At 48.0% G+C, this 16,986-nt stretch overlaps 1 protein-coding gene across 2 annotated transcripts in view; it reads right to left on the bottom strand.

Moving 5' to 3' along the window:
• Positions 1-319: 319 nt before the first annotated feature.
• inaE (inactivation no afterpotential E) overlaps positions 320-16,986 on the bottom strand; it is a 203,551-nt gene continuing 186,884 nt past the window's right edge. For both annotated transcript variants that reach the window (XM_050168729.3, XM_050168732.3), the window contains exons 18-21: positions 13,349-13,600; positions 10,742-10,937; positions 9,147-9,406; positions 320-7,965 (exon numbers count right to left, since the gene is read on the bottom strand). In XM_050168729.3, the coding sequence (XP_050024686.1) occupies positions 7,291-7,965; positions 9,147-9,406; positions 10,742-10,937; positions 13,349-13,600 (1,383 nt within the window). In that variant the 3' untranslated portion in view covers positions 320-7,290. The remainder of the gene's footprint in view (positions 7,966-9,146; positions 9,407-10,741; positions 10,938-13,348; positions 13,601-16,986) is intronic.

Genomic DNA, 16,986 nt, shown 5'->3' with positions numbered 1-16,986 from the left:
TTCGTTTTTTCTGTCTTTTGTATTTATTTCTTCGTTTCTCTCTTCCTTTCCTTCTTTCTCTCCTTTTTTGAGTTGGGCATCTCGCACTACGAAGGACGCCAGGCTCCACGTCTCTCTGCACTCCTTCATTTGCTCATTTCGCACGCTTGCCAAACGTTGCTTATACAAGAGCGCTTTCATTATTCGCCTGTCCCGGCTACCCTTACACAAATCCCCACAGTTCCGTACACGCGTATACCATCGATGCTTGTTTCGAACAAAGCGGCGCTGAAAAAACATGGAAGCCGAGGAGGCCTCGCCAAGAAGAAAGACGTGAACATTTGTCGGATAAACTTTTTTATTGATCGTAGCAGCCGAGCGACTGCAAGAAGCAAAAAGCTTTGACCAATCCTGCGCTCAAGCTGAACAGCTGCAGAGTCGTGCTACAGGAAGGGTATAACGACACTTTTGTAAAAACCTTGATCTTCTACGAGTCCCGAGCAGATTTTTCTAATATGCCCCGAGCTGTTACACACATGAGACTTAAAAGACTCGCGCGTCACACACATACTGAGACGGTACAAAAAACTTGCTCGTTCTTTCAACAAGTCGACTAGTTAGCGATGCTCACCGTACGGTCCCTTGGAGCATTTGGTCTTCTTCTAGCGACATAAAATCAACACCATGTCCCCGATTCGCTGAGCTTGTGTGTTTGTCGTCTTGAAAAACAAGAACCTGTGCTTTCGTGCATCAATTCCCTGAATAATTAGTTGGAACGACTTATCTTTCGCAGAAAAATGAGTAGTAGTAGCAGTAGTAGCAGTAGAAGTAGCAGCAGTAGTCTAGTTTTGGTACGATCTAAGGCTGAGGATGTGACCCCCATTTAGAACAAGTAAAGAAGCGATTCAAATGTTAGATGCTATGTATCGATAAATTTAAGGGTTACATTAGTAAGAGGAAAGGGTACACATTCACTAAGACCAGACATTTGCATTTCCAGAGATTTCGAAGTGGCATTTGAGTCTTGAAAGCTACTTCTGTGACATCACGAATTGCGGCTAGAAACGACCGAGGCGAGTTAGTTGTTGACAACCTAAGAAAGAATTACTGCCTTAACTAGTAAAAGAAACATTCTAGAACCTTTGCATGTTTTTTGCGCAGTAAAAAAGATAAGTTAGCACAGTTTGCGCAAAATGAAAAACGCAGCTTACTTGCGGTCTTAGTAGTGACGTCACGCAAGCGAGCCAACATCCTGCACGAACAAATGCAGATGGCAACAGGCAAGCGTCATATCATGCCTTGCAGTAGAAACACCAATTTATTCAACACAGCTTAAGTGCCTATCTGAATACGTGCTTCTAGCGGTGACGTCAGGCGGAGTAAATCATACGCGAATGTCCCTTAGCCAAGTGATGTAGATGTACTCACAAACAAGGTTTGCAATGAAAGCGCCGACTTGTTTGTATGACGTCACGGTCGGAGCCCGCAGACTTGCTGTCAAGGAGGCTTTGATAAAATTGTGTGACGTCGGGGGCTCTGAGTGTAGAGGCTTAACTTTATTTGCCTGATGTTGGCAAAATCTGCGAAAACATGGCGTAAAATGCAAAGTCACTCAATTACAACTTTAGTGGTATCGTTTATGACAGCGAAGAAAACAAAAGCAGGCCTCGAGTAGCTACCTCCTTACCAAACAAGTAATCTTTCCCAGTGTGGAAACAACCAGTGAGATAGTTCCAGAACACTCAACCAGGTTAGCCTGATTTGGTGTCCGATTTGGAGTCCGAGGCCCTCTTATGCTTCGATCGAGAGGTCTCATTCATCGAAAAACAGCTTCAAGGGCACAACATAGGCAAGCAATTTGGTTTCGACTCGTCACAACATACATTAGTTTCGGCACTTTTCATCAGCATACCATCGCAGTATGAATGAACAAAGATCCTCTACACACTCTTCCTCGGAAATGGGTCATCCGGAAGCCGCTTCGGCTATCGCACTCCATCAAAGACCACCGCAGGGTGAGGGCTATGTACTTTCGGATAACTGGAGGCACACTAGACAGAAATACTAGATGAGCATAGATTGGTCCGTTACCTTCTGACAACTTTCCGTACACCTGTTTGATACCGGATGACTACTTAACAGAGAGAATCAGTGTCCAACCTCTGATCTTCAAGCACATAGTGCGGAACCTTTCGCTTCCTGGTGGCCTCGAGAATTTCGCAGGACTTCCAGCGTATTTGCATCCTTTTTCTGCGAGAGGAGGTTGAGTTGTGTGCCACCGAAAAATGCGCCTATACTGTATCAAATAAACGAACACGTAACCTCCACTAGACGCTGTCAACATCGCAGAAGTTTCGAATCCGGGGCACAATCAAGAAAGTCGCCTGGTGTCAACACTCGCCGTTCGTTTTCACACATTTCTATATTTACAATGCCTCCACAGACGGTTGAGACTGAACTCTATATGAAATCTGCCGTCCGTACCTACCACTCCAGCCTAACCGCATCCACTTTAGCGTCCTTCACAAATTGAACGGCGAGAAAAACACTGTACATTCACATTCAAAGCTGAAAGAAAGCCTTCTGGTTACATACGCTGGACATCTACGCAAAGTGGGGTCAACTTTCAGACAGGAGCACGAGGAGTAAACGGGACCTTGGTTTTGTACATTTTAATCAGCCGTCGTAAGTTCACGGCTCTTCCCGACATGTAACCACCGAGGAGAAAGGCGGCTGCGGGCCGAAGATTCGGTAGGTTCAATGGGTTAGTCCCTGGAATGACATGTTTAGTTCACAAAGCCTTTACGTCGTGAACAAATCTCGTACACCCTTTACAGGCGGTGCTCTTGAGGAATGTGTACTATCTCGTCGTGTGGCCCGTGATCAGGAATTCGGGACATCGGAGTGGAGTTTGCCCGCACCATCACTACGCGGCACCCACCGTGATCCTTCAAAATTGGAAATTCCCACGCGGTGACACCTAAGAGTAAAGTTACCCACTACATGCAATTCATCGGCAAGCTGAACATGGCTGCTGCACACTGGATCCTATGTAGCGGAGATACGCTTATTTTATCAGAAAAATATGACCTACACTCGTTGGTACACCTAAGCCACAGCCCGAACAAGCACGTTGACTAGTGAGCAGGTTGACATCTATTCTACTGTATTGGATACGTTATGAAAACATCAATTTATAAGTAATCTTCAGGTAGCTTCAACGCGCGTTGTTACACAGAGCTGATATCCCAAGCTCCTATCGTGATAAGATCACTTCAAAATTCTCGCATGCCCATTTTTTTCAAAATTTTCAAATCCTTACACTCCTGTGTTTCGATCTTCGTACGCAGTTCGGATAGGTTTTTTGACTGTGAAAGATGGTACTTCACAAGTTTTCTTTCTTTCTTTTTCTTTTTGTCGCTTGGGTTGCCATGTGGAATGTGGAAATAGAGTGATTTTGCGAAGTGCGTCTAGGCCTGTAAAGGTGCCTCATCGGGACAGTTCTGGCTCGTTAAGCGTGTGGTTGATCTCTCTCAGTAAGCAGTAGAAAGCACGCTTATTGGCTAGTCGCACCCATAAGAGGCGGGGGAGGGGGGAAGAGTAGTGGCCCTGCTTGTTTTGGGGCCGAATTTCCTAGACGTCGACATGAATGCAACGGTGCCAAGTGGCCCGGAGTTCACTACGACTATTTTACAGTTTTCTATATACAGAGAAAACGTCCTTTGCGAAAAGCAAAAGCGTCAGACATTAATACATACAAAAATGGTTCCTCTCGCTATGGCGAGAAAATGGGCGCGTTTGACGCGCCATATTAAACTTCGTGGGCCTAGAGTGTGTAGACAAAGGTAAATTTCGACGACACTTCAAAAGAACGTTTGAGCATTGCAAGGAAAAACATGAGTCCGAGTTATTTCGTGGTCATGCGCCTATTAACACAAAGACCGGTGCCATTGGTACCATTATAACAAAATATTTTCTTTGAAGATACGCCTCATATGCCCGCGTTTATCAACACGATGTGTTAACGAGGGCTTTGTGTAAAACCTCGTATGGCCATTTCAGAAAATCAGATATGGGGCACACTGAGTACATGCGGTTTTCAATAGGGACGTTGCATTTCTCACCGTATGCTTTTTTTTTTCTCTTTCGCCAGGCGAACTGTGGCAGGATACATTGGGAAGTAAAGGTGGGTACAAAAGAAGCAGAAAATAATAACACGCGTAACAACAGGCAAGCTTGGTAAAATCGGCAGATTAAAAACGTAACCGCAGCTAAATATTGGCGCTTGCATACAGAGTGTCAACCTTCTAACGTGAAAGCGCAAAATGAGCAATTACACCAGCAGAGAGTTTTGCTGTGTCAGTAAACGTAGAACCCTTCGTGAAACAATGGTTTATCGGAGATGTAGATGACAGCAACAACGCTTTCAACGACGTCTTGTGACCGCTTGTCCAGCCACAACGTATTAGACACACTTCCGTGTAGCATTGCCTTCCTTTTCACTTAAAATTAAAAGAAAAGGGGGGGGGGGGCTTCGCGGTAACGGTCATGTTGCTTTCGACACTTTACACCAGAAGCTAAACATAATGATGATTGCTTTCTGCGAGAATAACTCTGCCTCCTTTAGTAGCACAATGCGCCGGCAGGTAGTGCCACCAGCCCACCCGCTTACGTTTACGTCACCGGTAACCCTACATTCCTCTAGGAGAGGTACGTTTATGCACAAGCTCAAGTTATCTAATAATAGCGGTTCGTGACACCAACCATCTCCCCACGGGTCGCGTCGCAGAAACTTCTCCTCGCCCCCATCATGAACCTTCTTCGATCTAGGTATTGCAAAATCTGTTTATATTCGCAATTTCTCGTTATCGCCCGCAACATTAAATAAATGCAATGTAGTCTGCGCTGTGCGTCTGCATGCGTGTAATCACCGATCATTGAGGCCAAGAATGAGTTATCTTCCACTAACGTGTGCGCTTATCTGAAGCGAGGCACTGATTAAAGCATTTAAACTGTCTACGCGCATGCAGTCGTAGAAGTAATTCACTGAAATGTAATCGCAGCTTAACTGCGATTATTCATAACTGCAATGATTCATCGCCATTCACCCTCTAGTGTCTGTGCAGAAGTACGTTTATCTAGCTCAATTACTCACACGGACCTCTGATCACAAGAAGGAAATTTACAGAAGAATAAAAATGGGTTGTAGTGCGACGGCAGGCATTACCAACTCCTGACTGGGAGCTTAAGAGTGTCACTGAAAGTAAAAGGGTACGTGTTGTCGCATTCTACTGGTGCTAACATATAGGTGAAAACTTGGAGGCTAACCGAGAAGTTTGAGAACAAGGACCGCGCAAACAGCGATGGAACAAAAAATGCTAGGCGTAACATATAGAGAAAGGAAGAAAGCGCTGTGGTTCAGAGAGCAAACAGAGATAGCTGATATATTAGTTGACATTAAGAGAAAAAAAATGGTGCTGAGCAGGCCACGTAATGTGTAGGGCAGATAACCAGTAGACCATTAGAGTTACAGAATGGGTGCCAAGGCAAGAGAAGGGTGGTCGAGGACGGCAGAAAATTTGATCTGGTGACAAAATTAGGAAATTTTTTGCAAGCGCAAGCTGAAATCGGATAACCCTAAGACGTGGGTAATTGGAAATCGATGGAAGAGGCCCTCGTCCTGCAGTGGACATAAAAATAGGCTGAGTACAATCATGATGATGATGGCGATGATGATGATCATAAATATGTAACAGAATCACGTTTCTCTCCTATTCTGTCTTCGTCTTTCTTCAAATCTTGGCGACGGCGCTTCGACAGGAAATTACTTGACAGAACGGCTCACTAAAACGTCGAGATAAGACAGCTAAACGCGAAATAACTACAGCTATGCCCTAGAAAGTTTTCCAGCTGTTAGGAAAGGGTATGACAGCTTCAGCGTAACATTGGTGGAACTAAACAGCACGAAAACAGAACGCAGCAACAAACACAATTAAAAATGAAGCGTTATATCACATAAGCCTCGCATCGTAATACGAGTTGGCACGGCAATCCTCGCACTGCTACACGATTCTAGTGGGGTACAATGCTATGAAATTTGGCAAGATACTTGACTTGGCAGGGAACATTTGAGCTGTACCACCCAACTACGAAGCAGTGGTTCCAATTTGCTGTCGTTGGACTAGGTTTGACTGGAAGCCATAGGCAATGAACTCACAAAGGTTATGCCCCGTATTCTCAAGTTTTCGGGCGACAGTATAGCACTGACTTCATGCAGCCTGTAAAGTTGCCTTTTCTGACAACCACCTAAGATCCAGTTCAGTAGAATATCGGCTCGAAGGCTAAGATTCCTGATTTTAGGATGCTTTAGGAAAATATGAGATGCATCTAGTATTACCGCGCATGCGCCAAGTTAAACAAGTAGTCAATTATGCGGCCCCTTTTTCAGAAATTTGGCTACAGCCGGCGATGCCCCTTGTTCTACAACTGCTCATCACCTCAGGCTCCATCTTTTCGTGAACCGCTGTTTTGAGAGCCAATAATGTCCGTCAAGGTAAATACTGGCATGTCTACCTATACTGACCCAAGTTTTCACAGTGCCCAAGTACTCCGCGTTGTCAGGCATGGAGTTTGGTACGTTAACGATGTTAGCAATGAGAAACCGAAGCTTTGTTCACTGTTGTTGCGGATATTTTTTGAACGCAAAGGTGCCAAGGCAGACATCTGTAGCACTATATACCTACATTTTGCACGTTTGTTATCGCGTCTCACAGCAGGTTGGTTGTAGGCGTCGAAAGAATACTCCTGTCCTTGGGCGTGTTCGTCATTCTGAAATTAAACATACTTCCGCGAAATGTAACACTCTCTTCTTCATTGTTCTTTAGACCTAACGATCCAGCTAGGAACAAAACAACAGTACACATTCACATAAACCACAAACAGACAAGGACGCTATACAAACGGCACCAACCTCATCACCTCGCCTTCCCCACGTAATCCAATACCACGGAGTGTCACGACATAACGCGATGCCATCAAAGCGGCGCAGCATTCGCATGACATCGTGTTAGTCATCCGTCGTCCAAAACGATTATGGCACACACACACACACTTTGAACGAAAGGTAGCTTAGCTTGTTTAGGCCCTAGGCCGCACACACAACTCGACGCCAACTAGCACCCTTCTAGATGTACTTTACCGTTTCCTCGGCCTTCTATCGCTGCCTTCAAAACACGTGGACCATATGAACAACGTACGCGCAAGATCTCGCCGCAATAAGTACGCCGCGAGATGTGGAACCGACAACACCCACTATAAACTACTCTCCATCGGGGGCGGTCGGTTACCGTGCCTGGCCGCCTGCGGAATCGTCAAGCACTTTGTCCTGGCGGGACTAGACGTGACCACCAACTTGGAGGCGTTGAACAGGGTCGCCTCACCCCCCGAGTCACTGCTCATCTCGTCCTCCTCCTCGGAGTCACTAGTGGTGACCACCAGCGCCGTCGAAAGAGGCGGCGGGGGTGGCGAGCCCCTGTGGCAACAGGAAGGGTTGAAGCCGTACGCGTCGAACAGTTCGGCGGACTCGTCTTCCGCGCAGGGCTCCGCTTCGGGACGCTGAAGCCTCTCTTCGAGGCCCGCCGGAGGAGGAGGGAACGACTCGCCGGAGTTGTACATGCTGTCCCCGGAATCCTCCTCGTCTGCTGCTCCCCGCTTGTCCCCGACGAGGAACGCCGCTCCGCCGGCTTCGCGTAAGTCGGCACGGCCCGTCCAGGAGCCCTTCCGGGGAGAGCCCTCGCTGGCGGCGAAGAGGTCAAAGGTCACGTGCTTGACCGGTTCCCGCGGCGGGAAGAAGCGTTCCTTGTGACCACCGCCGACGGCGTCGCCCTCGGACATGTACAGACCGGAAGAAGGCGATCGCTTCTGCAACGCTCCGGCGACGTCCGGCTGCCGCTGGAGACTGTCTTGCGCCGCGGGTTTCTTGAAAGTCTGTTGGAAAGAAAGAACGTAGGAAGAGGAACGATGAGCTAAAAAGAAAACCCAAATCTGCTGAGAACGTGCTTGTTTTCGGATATCAAGGTTACAGTAACTACAAAATTGTCTTTATTGTACGCTAAAGTATTCGTTATACTCGTACAACCCTTCTCACACCAAGCGACCATACACGCGCGACCAGTTCCAGCAAAATTTTTCGCCATGCTAGAGAACTTTCAACTGTTTCTTGCTTTTGAAGCCGAAGTGTTCTTTCCGCAGACAGCGCACGCTTCGGCGTTATTGTGGACGGAACAGGAAGTTAATGCTCGCAAACTATTAAAGTGAATCCACTGCGAAATCATTCATCTGTGAGAAATTTTGAGTAGAACTGACTCAGATAGTGACAGCTTGAAAAGCCATGTATACCTGGCGCTCCCACTTATGCAGCACTCAGTATATCTTAGTGCTCCGCAAGAGCTGCTGTCCCACTTGCACACAAAATACATTCGTTGAGGTTTAGCTTAGGAGGGGCGCTCCTACCTAAATACATGGGGAGAATCAAGACTGCTAATTGGGCTAGTTGGAATGTTCGATTCCTCCCCCCCGCCATGGTTACAAAAATTTAGCGCAAACAGAAGGGACAAAGAAGGACAAGCACGACATAAGCACATCAAAAGTTGGCTTCTGTAGACGTTCTAACAGATGCAGTTTACATAGCTTCCATATTTGATTTTGGTGCAGATTTACAAATTTTTAACCTTCGCGCTTGATTTTTTTTCACTTACCAATTTGTAGCAATATTGCGAAAGTTCCAGGCCCTATGTCAATATTCTGTGGGCTGCCGTTTCTAGAATTTAACTTACTTTAACAAAAGCAACAAATACATAATTCAAATCGGTGCAGTGGTTGTCCAATGACAACGCGAATGGGTTTTTACACGCATCTTAATGGTCAAATTGGAGTTTGCCCTCGATCTAAAGCTTCGCCTTAACTGCAGCCACTGTACTTTAACCATGAGTGGACTTGTCTTCTTAAAGCTGACATATGAAGGCAAGTCTACTTGTCGAAACGTTGGCTCCTGCTTTCACCTTGTTCTCCTTTCGCTCATCGTCTTGAATTTCGATCTCTCGCCTTCCTCGTGTTTTCCCCGTGTTTTCCCTGTACTTTAACCATGTCGTCTGGACCCGCATGCATACCTCGAACTCGAGGTGGAGGCTCGCCGTGCTGTTTGTGGGGCTCGTCGCAACCGGATGTGTCAGGTGGACGTCGGAAAACCAGGCGGGCCAGGCTTCGACCGTAGCTTTCGTCACCAGCCGCTGCGGGGCGCTCCCGTCCGGTTCCGGCGGCTCGTCTTCGTGACGCGTTTCCGGCTCCATCGTGCTGTCCGCCGCCTTGTAAGCGATCGGGGACCAGGATCCTGTTGGCAGCGCGCCACCGTCGTTCCCACGCTGGCTCCCTGGAGAACAGTTAGCATTGTGTATCGCATTAAAAAAAAGAGAGAGATTTGAAGGCGGTGTTTTTGCACAGCTCCATTGTTTGTGGAACGCTCTTGTCGGTGACCTCTTCGTACTTCCGACAAAACAGCGCGATTTCATGTTATGTTGATTATTTAAACGGCCCCCTGCACTAGGTTCGGATACTGAAAGCGGAAAAGCGCACTGCGCAGGTCGCACGACGAAGAGCGCGTTGGCAAAGTATTACAGCGACGTACGCGGCGAAAGCAGCTGCGAGTTCGAACAAAAGCCCACTGCACCTTCTCGGAGATGCGTTTCCCCGCCAACCAACCGACGTCACACGCAGGCCATTTCCGCGACCCACACGTAGTGCCTGCCGCGTACAAATAGCGAGCAGCAGGCCGAATAAAGCGGGGCTCAGAGCTCAGAGAAAACCCAGAGCTCGCAAGACAGGATCAGGAAATGTGCCAGCGTGCAGCGCCAAGTGGCAGACAAAACAAAAGAAGAAGAAGAGGCGGGGTCCTGACGCAAGCGCTCCGTGGACTCTCGGTCCCGATATGCGAGAAAGCAGGATATCGATTTTGCCTGCGGGCGCTTATTGAGACAATGGAAGAGAAACTCCTAGATTACCTCCTCACACCATGAGCTGCCAACGCTTCATTTTCTTCAATCTCGGCTACTACTAAATCACTATTAAAGATTACTGCGGTAGAGGCCTTTTTGAGCGAAAGTTCACATTTTCTAGTGAATCACCAATATTTCCGACGCAACCTGGTGAGTGGCAAGAATGCTAGTTCGACACATATATTCAATTACGCCCGTAGCAATTCAATTAATGAGTACATTCAACTCCCCCTAGGTTGTTCTTGATGTCTTTGCTTGTTGGCTTCTCATGACATGACTAACAAAAAACTCTGTGCCCTTACGATCTGTGAAGGAGGATAACCAGCGAAGCTGTGTATATGTGGGCCCCTTAATGGCGAACTGTACCTCCATTGCGAGTCGGCCCGGTAATGCACAATCTTCGGGATTGGCCCACGTATGGGGAGTGTTTAACGCTTGCTTCACTTGCGCCACGGGTCGGCCTGGTATTGCACTATATTCGGTATCGGCTCACGCATAAAAAGTGCTTAAAGCCTCCTTCACCTCAGCCGCATCGCACTATCTTCGGTATTCTTTTCTACAAGTGGAGACCACATTGGGGAAAGCAGCCCTTAACAGCTTCGGTGTAAAAATCGGCCCCTCGGTTTACTTTGTTCTCGTTAAACTAGCAGCGTCACCTCTTTTCTGCTATGTGCGAGAGGGTCACAGACAGCGGTACGCTGGTCTATAGTTACCTTTCGATGAGATGCTAGAGATCTCGGAGAAGGTCTCGGGTGAGGCCAGCGGCGCCCAGCTCATCCAGTGCGGCTTCAGCCCGTCGCTCGCAGTCGTCGGCGGGTCGGTGTGCGACGAGGCCGTGTCGGGGGACGACTCGACGTTCCTCTCCGGCGAGGCGTCGAACGAGCAGGGAACCATGCGCAGTGCTCGAACCTGCGCAGCGTACATCGGCGTGACGTTGACGAAGCAGGAAAGAGAGGACACTACCAGAGCGAACAGAACGCGCGCACGTAATTTTTCCGTCCATCTCACGTCTAGACGGTACATCGCATCGGACCTTTAACCACTCTTGCGATTATGCAATCGCCAGTGCGAACGAGTGACTTGCCCACGTGTTCTTACGCGGGTCTCGAATCGCAGCGAAAGTGACAGTCCATTGGCCCCTCTCGACAGAAACAGAGGCTGCATTTTAACAGTCGAGACGATCCGTGCACGCCACGCAATTTAATCTATGAAAGTATCGGTATGAAAAGTCAATAAAAGAGCAGAGAGAGAGAGGGCATTTAATGAGATAAAGGAGGAGAGGACCGGTCTGAGTGAGTTGAGTCTAGCCTGCTACTTCATGCTGCGGGAAGGGGATTGGAAGAACGATAGGGGCCGGGAAGGAAGATGGAGGTACTATGACCAAGATTAAGGTGGGACCACAGCTGCTGCACATTCTACAGTTCCTGAACCACCTGCACATGTATGCTTCCCGGCACATCCACCTTGGCGGAGAGGCGTCCAGGTTACCAAAGCGCAAACAGAAGACGGTCTATATGCCATGCATGATTTCGACGGCAGCTCTCGCCACAGGCCTCACTTGAGCGAGGTACCACCTGCCGCAGGGCAACGAATTGCCGCAATGTTGTCGCAGCATGGCGTTGTTTACCGAATTCGATGGGGACGCTCTTGCAGCGGTCTCGTTTTTCTCGTTGAGATTCCGAGGTCAAACCCCGTGGTGATAACCGTGGGAGCGTATTCGTGTCCGGCATAGCACTGTTCACTTTACGCGTCGCCTATGGAAGTCCATCCTACGTCCTCTATTTCAAAGAACCAAAGATCAGGCAGCAACGCAGCCCTAGCAGTTCGTCGGAACGCGCAGCATGCAGGAACATGCATCCGATACAACGCCGACTATATAAGTACAAAGCTCCGAAATATTGAAGCATTTGGAAAGGCTCGGGCATTGCGAAGGAATTGCACCTAATGTAGTGTTCGCATTTACAGTGTTTGGTTCATTTCGAAACGGGGCGAAATGGTCCCCTATTAATCTCGAAGAGCGTGAGAACTCCCTTGTAGAGTTCGCTATGTTCGATTGGTGAATTGCTCAGATTTGCATGCATCTGCAAATGCTTTTTAGCGTCATAGTTTAAAGAGTCGCCTATTGTTCAAGGACCGCATATATATTGGCAACACCGTGCAACCTGAAATCTAAGCTGCAAAAAAAAAAAGAAGATATAATAAAGAGAGTATGCAGATCCAACGCAGATCTGAGAATCTGAGCGAATAAGCGAAGTTGTTGCGAAGCGGGTAATCAAATGCTATACATTTGCCCATTTCAGCCCTGCGTCTTTGGCGTAAATGAAACTGGCGCAGGCGCATGTACTCTTACGGACCCTCGCTAAGCATTGTTACAAACGCGGCGACCATACCGAAGAGCTAGTTTACTTTGACACTATAAAAAGTATACATGCGATTGTGTACTAACGGTTAGAACGTCTGCTTGCTATACTGAAGCACCGACGTTCGATCCCACCTACGAGCGCGACATTATTATTTTTTTAAAAGTATGAGCTATTCCGCAAAAGAGCAGCAGCATCCAGCATCCACGGTACGGAAAGTCTGAGAACGCTCGCAAAGCAAGCTTCGCTTTAGGAAAGCCTCAGTTTCGCCCGAAAGGCGAAGCATCGATTGCGATAGCAAATTCTTAGACAGCCTTACGAAGTATGGAGAGTAGCTTGTAAACATTCGCTTACTAACTTAATGAACAAGCATGTCACGCGCGCACAAGCAAACGTGAACGCATTTCATCCGATGGCCGCGGAAACTAGCTGTGAGAACGCCTGCGTGCGGAAGCACGGCAGCAGCAGTAGCAGCACCGAGTGAATTCACCTTCGTGCTGCCTCTCGTTTCAGCGCGAACTAAGCGGTGAGAACACAGCGCACACGAATCACTCGATGCACTCTGCCTCCATCACAGACCACTTTCAAAACAGTACCCGCGTGGCCGCACCATACGCAGCCGCCGCCAAAGTAGAACGCCCCACCCCTACCCCCGATGCCTTGCGCGAGATGGAAGATGGTGCGCTTCCTACCACCTCCCTCCCTTGCGCGCGCGAGATAAATCCATAATCGTCGCCTCACCCTCGCACGCTTCCACTGGCACATACAGCATACGGCGCGTAGCCACAATGTTATCACGGAACATGACGGCGACGGCGGAAATGCGCCTGGAGTGTCCATAAAATTGCTATCGCTACAAAAGTCCAGTATGAACGTAAACGTCGCTGACCTAACGCGCTCGCTCACAAGGTGCTAACCGCAATCTGTACGGAACTGTACCTGTCTGTACGGAACTCGCACCTGGTAGGCCAAGTCGGTGGTGGTCACGTGGTCCCAGTGCTGGCGTTCCATTTCCGAAGGCGGTAGCAGGTCGGTGAACGAGGTCTCGAGCACCACGCAGTGCGGCACCGAGGACCGACTCCGGGGCGAGTCCTCGAGCAGCAGCGCATCCCTGGATCCCTGGTCATGGGCTGACGCGGACCCCGGCCCGACACCGTGGTCGGGCTTGGCCATCTTGCGCTGGGGCTTGGCGGGTCCCTTGTTCACGAGGAGCTGCGCGTTGGTTCGACGCAGGAGGAACAAAGGAGGTTTAGAATTGAGACAACCAGATGAATCTAGGGCTAAATCCTCACTCTTCTTCCACATAGGTTCTAATAAGCGTGTGGAACTGCTATACTTTTTCAATCGTTCTACATCCGTCCAACTTCAGTCTAAGCATAACGTCTAAATCTCATTGTGCATACGTTCCAACAACAAAGTGGGACATCTTTATAAAAACGCTCTATTTACTAATTGCTGAACGTATGCGAAACCATATTAAGAACGTACGGGTAGATGACCGGGTTAAGATGTTTTGTCGTTAGGAAATTGCTATCCTGAAGGTCAGCCTACACTTTGCATATATGCAAAGTAAGAAAACGAGATAAATGAAACAGCTAAACCGTAGCACTAACGAGCTTGGCGTTTAGTGGGCGTGAGATTAGCTTACTTTGGTATTGTCACAGTAAAATAAATATTTTAAAATGAACAAGTGCGGCCGTTTCCTTTTCAGCATAACACACTCGCACTCCAACAGAGACTACTTGAAGGCGCAGACACACCTGAAATCATCGTACAGGAAAGCGTCAAAGGAAAGGTGAACGTATGAATGTATACGTGATTCGACGAAAGTGCTCAGATGTACTGTGACGACGACGGCTGCGAATCGGTATTGCTTTCAAAACTGTGAAAGTTCTTTTCAATCTGTTTTTCATACAGTTGTACAGGCCTGTATTGACCACTATTCCGAACCCATAAAAACACAAGCAGTCATTTCGCATAAAAAGGAAACAGTAGACGATGTCAGCGTCTCATGGAAACGACGAGCGCGACGTGACAATTCAGAGAAATAGAGGATATCCATCGGTGAAGTGCTATTCACGTGGCGAAGCTTCAGTTGGGCTCATTTCGACAAAGCTTGCTAATAAATAAAAGAACATCGTCATACCAACAACGCAATAATCAGTTAAAAATTTATTTGAAAAATCACGCTGTGGCATTAAACGACACTGCTGATACAACTAAGACAGTGCGGGCTATCTTTCTCCGTATGTCAACACCTCGTCTTGCATATAGATATTTATTTATGTATTTATTTATTTACTTACTTATTTATTTACTTAGTTATTTATTTATTTACATATTTGAGGCTATTCACAACACTGGGTACATTTGTCGCTAGCTCTACTACAATGTCTAGTAGTCAAATGAACGACGGAAACAACTTGTCACTATCACTATCAATATTGTCACTATCAATATGCAGTCATAGTTTCACCGCTTCCTAATTCTTCCTTTCTTGGAAGTTTCATTAAGACAGCTATCGAATCGCCTCCTTCGCGGCCTTCTATGATATGCACTGCACCGTGTAAAGATAAAGAAGTGATAAATCGCTAACTGATTCCACGGAATAGCGGAATAAGCCGGGATAAGAAGCTTTAAAAAGTGCAGTAGATCGCTCAGCGAAGTGGCAGGTAAGAGGATTAGTCGAAGCACTTTTTAAGTGGGCCTGCGCAAAACTTGCAATCTCGTCGAGAAATCACACTTGCTGTCCGAATAATCCGATTCCGGGAATCCTCGATCAATAACACACGCTCTCACATACGCTCACGCTTAGACAACTCTGCATCCTTAAGCACGCTCTTTGAGTGGGCGGAGATAAGCCCTATAATGACATCTAAAACGCTTCAGTCGCTACACCTATCCAATTTCGTTTTACGTTTTTTTAAGCGGTAGTCATCGCTTTAGCGTTTCACTCGCTGCACTTGTAGGCGAGAGAATACTTAGAAAAAGGTTAAACGCGTATTCTCTGCACGGTCTGACGCAAGTGCATGTATGGCTTCAGGTTGCAGATTCTGTAAAGACAGTACATTCTGTAATTAACATCGTTATACGCGTATGATAGCTGTGAACAATTCTGAGCGACAGCCATTATTAGCTCGAAACTGGATTAAACAGCTTCCCCCCGTCTTTTTCGTTACGTCTGCGCTATGATGCCATCGTCGCCAAGCGCACCTCTTATTCCTTATCTGCTTCATGCTCACTGTATATGTCAAGGAAAATACGATTACGATACTCCCAAATGCGAAATTTGAGCGCAGCTCTACATATGTTTTCATTTCACTATATAATGGCTCACGCGGACAATCAGTCCCGTGCGGCACATTGCAAACGGAGCGAAGTGTGGCGCGACTGCCTCGCTAATTGGGAAATTGCGAGAGGCAGCACGTGGGTTACGCGGAGACGCGATTCTCATTAGCCACCGCACACAGACCTCCTGCTCATGCAACGCTTTGCTTCCATACATAGCATCGGTGGACGTGCTCGCCGCATGAGGTCGGTGAACAGACGACGGGGCGCCATCTCGTAGCGGTCGTCGCAGCAGAGCCCGTCTTGCGCGTCACTGCGTTTTTCTTCTCACGCTTTCGCCATATCCTCCTCCGCTTTCCGCCTCATGGTTACGCTGCACCACCTTCCTCCGCTTTTATCCTCGCGCTTTATTCGCAATCGCCGGCTTTCATCACCCGCTGCGCTCCGCGTTCGTGCTTTCCGCGTTCGTTCATCCTTCCCCGTGCTCGATCACTCCATTACGCCGAGGGATAACGCCGACGCGAAGCGCAGGAACTATCGCCTAGGAGCTGCGCTCTAAAAAGCTTTGCTCAACCACCAGCAATAGAAACCAACCTTACGTTTTATACCTGCGCAACGTGCAATTGGGAACCGGTAGTGCTGACCATTGATCAGTCGTTCAACTTTCGCCATTTGCACACCGAGAGCTTTAGATGAGGGAACGTAAGCCGGCTTGTGCATCCTACAGTCCAAAAGCTGCTTAGCTTTTGCTGACCCAATCAGCTAGCGCACGCGAGTGGAACGCAAGCCTCTTGCGTCCCCTACTAGAACTCTCCCATTTGTGCACGGCTCTGTGCGCCACGCAGACTCCGAGACCAGCGGCATATGTTCGTGTGTTTCGGAGGCAACAGCCGGCCGATACTAGTAGCGGACAAAAACGACGTTGCGCACGTAACGCAGAGGTTCTTTCTGAAAAGACACCGGTGCCTTGCTGTGAGAGAGTAGGCTACCACAGTAAATGAATTTACAGCTATATGATCGGCTAAAGCCTGTTGCTCTGCGTTATTTATACCACGTTCGAAAAGCATTTCTTTAAATGGGTTTTAAATGGGTTTTACGTGCCAAAACAACTTTATGATCATGAGGCACGCCGTAGTGGAGGACTCTGGAAATTTCGACCACCTGGGGTTCTTTAACGTGCACCTAAATCTAAGTATACGGGCTTTTTCGCATTTCGCCCCCATCGAAATGCGACCGCCGTGGCCAGGATTCGATCCCGCGACCTTGTGCTCAACACCATGGCCACTGAGCAACCACGGCAGGTCACGAAA

Source organism: Dermacentor andersoni, chromosome 10, assembly GCF_023375885.2.
Source record: "Dermacentor andersoni chromosome 10, qqDerAnde1_hic_scaffold, whole genome shotgun sequence".
NCBI classification, from domain to species: Eukaryota; Metazoa; Arthropoda; class Arachnida; order Ixodida; family Ixodidae; genus Dermacentor; species Dermacentor andersoni.
Note: the sequence above shows the minus strand (reverse complement) of the source record. Positions and strands in the feature narration are given on the sequence as shown.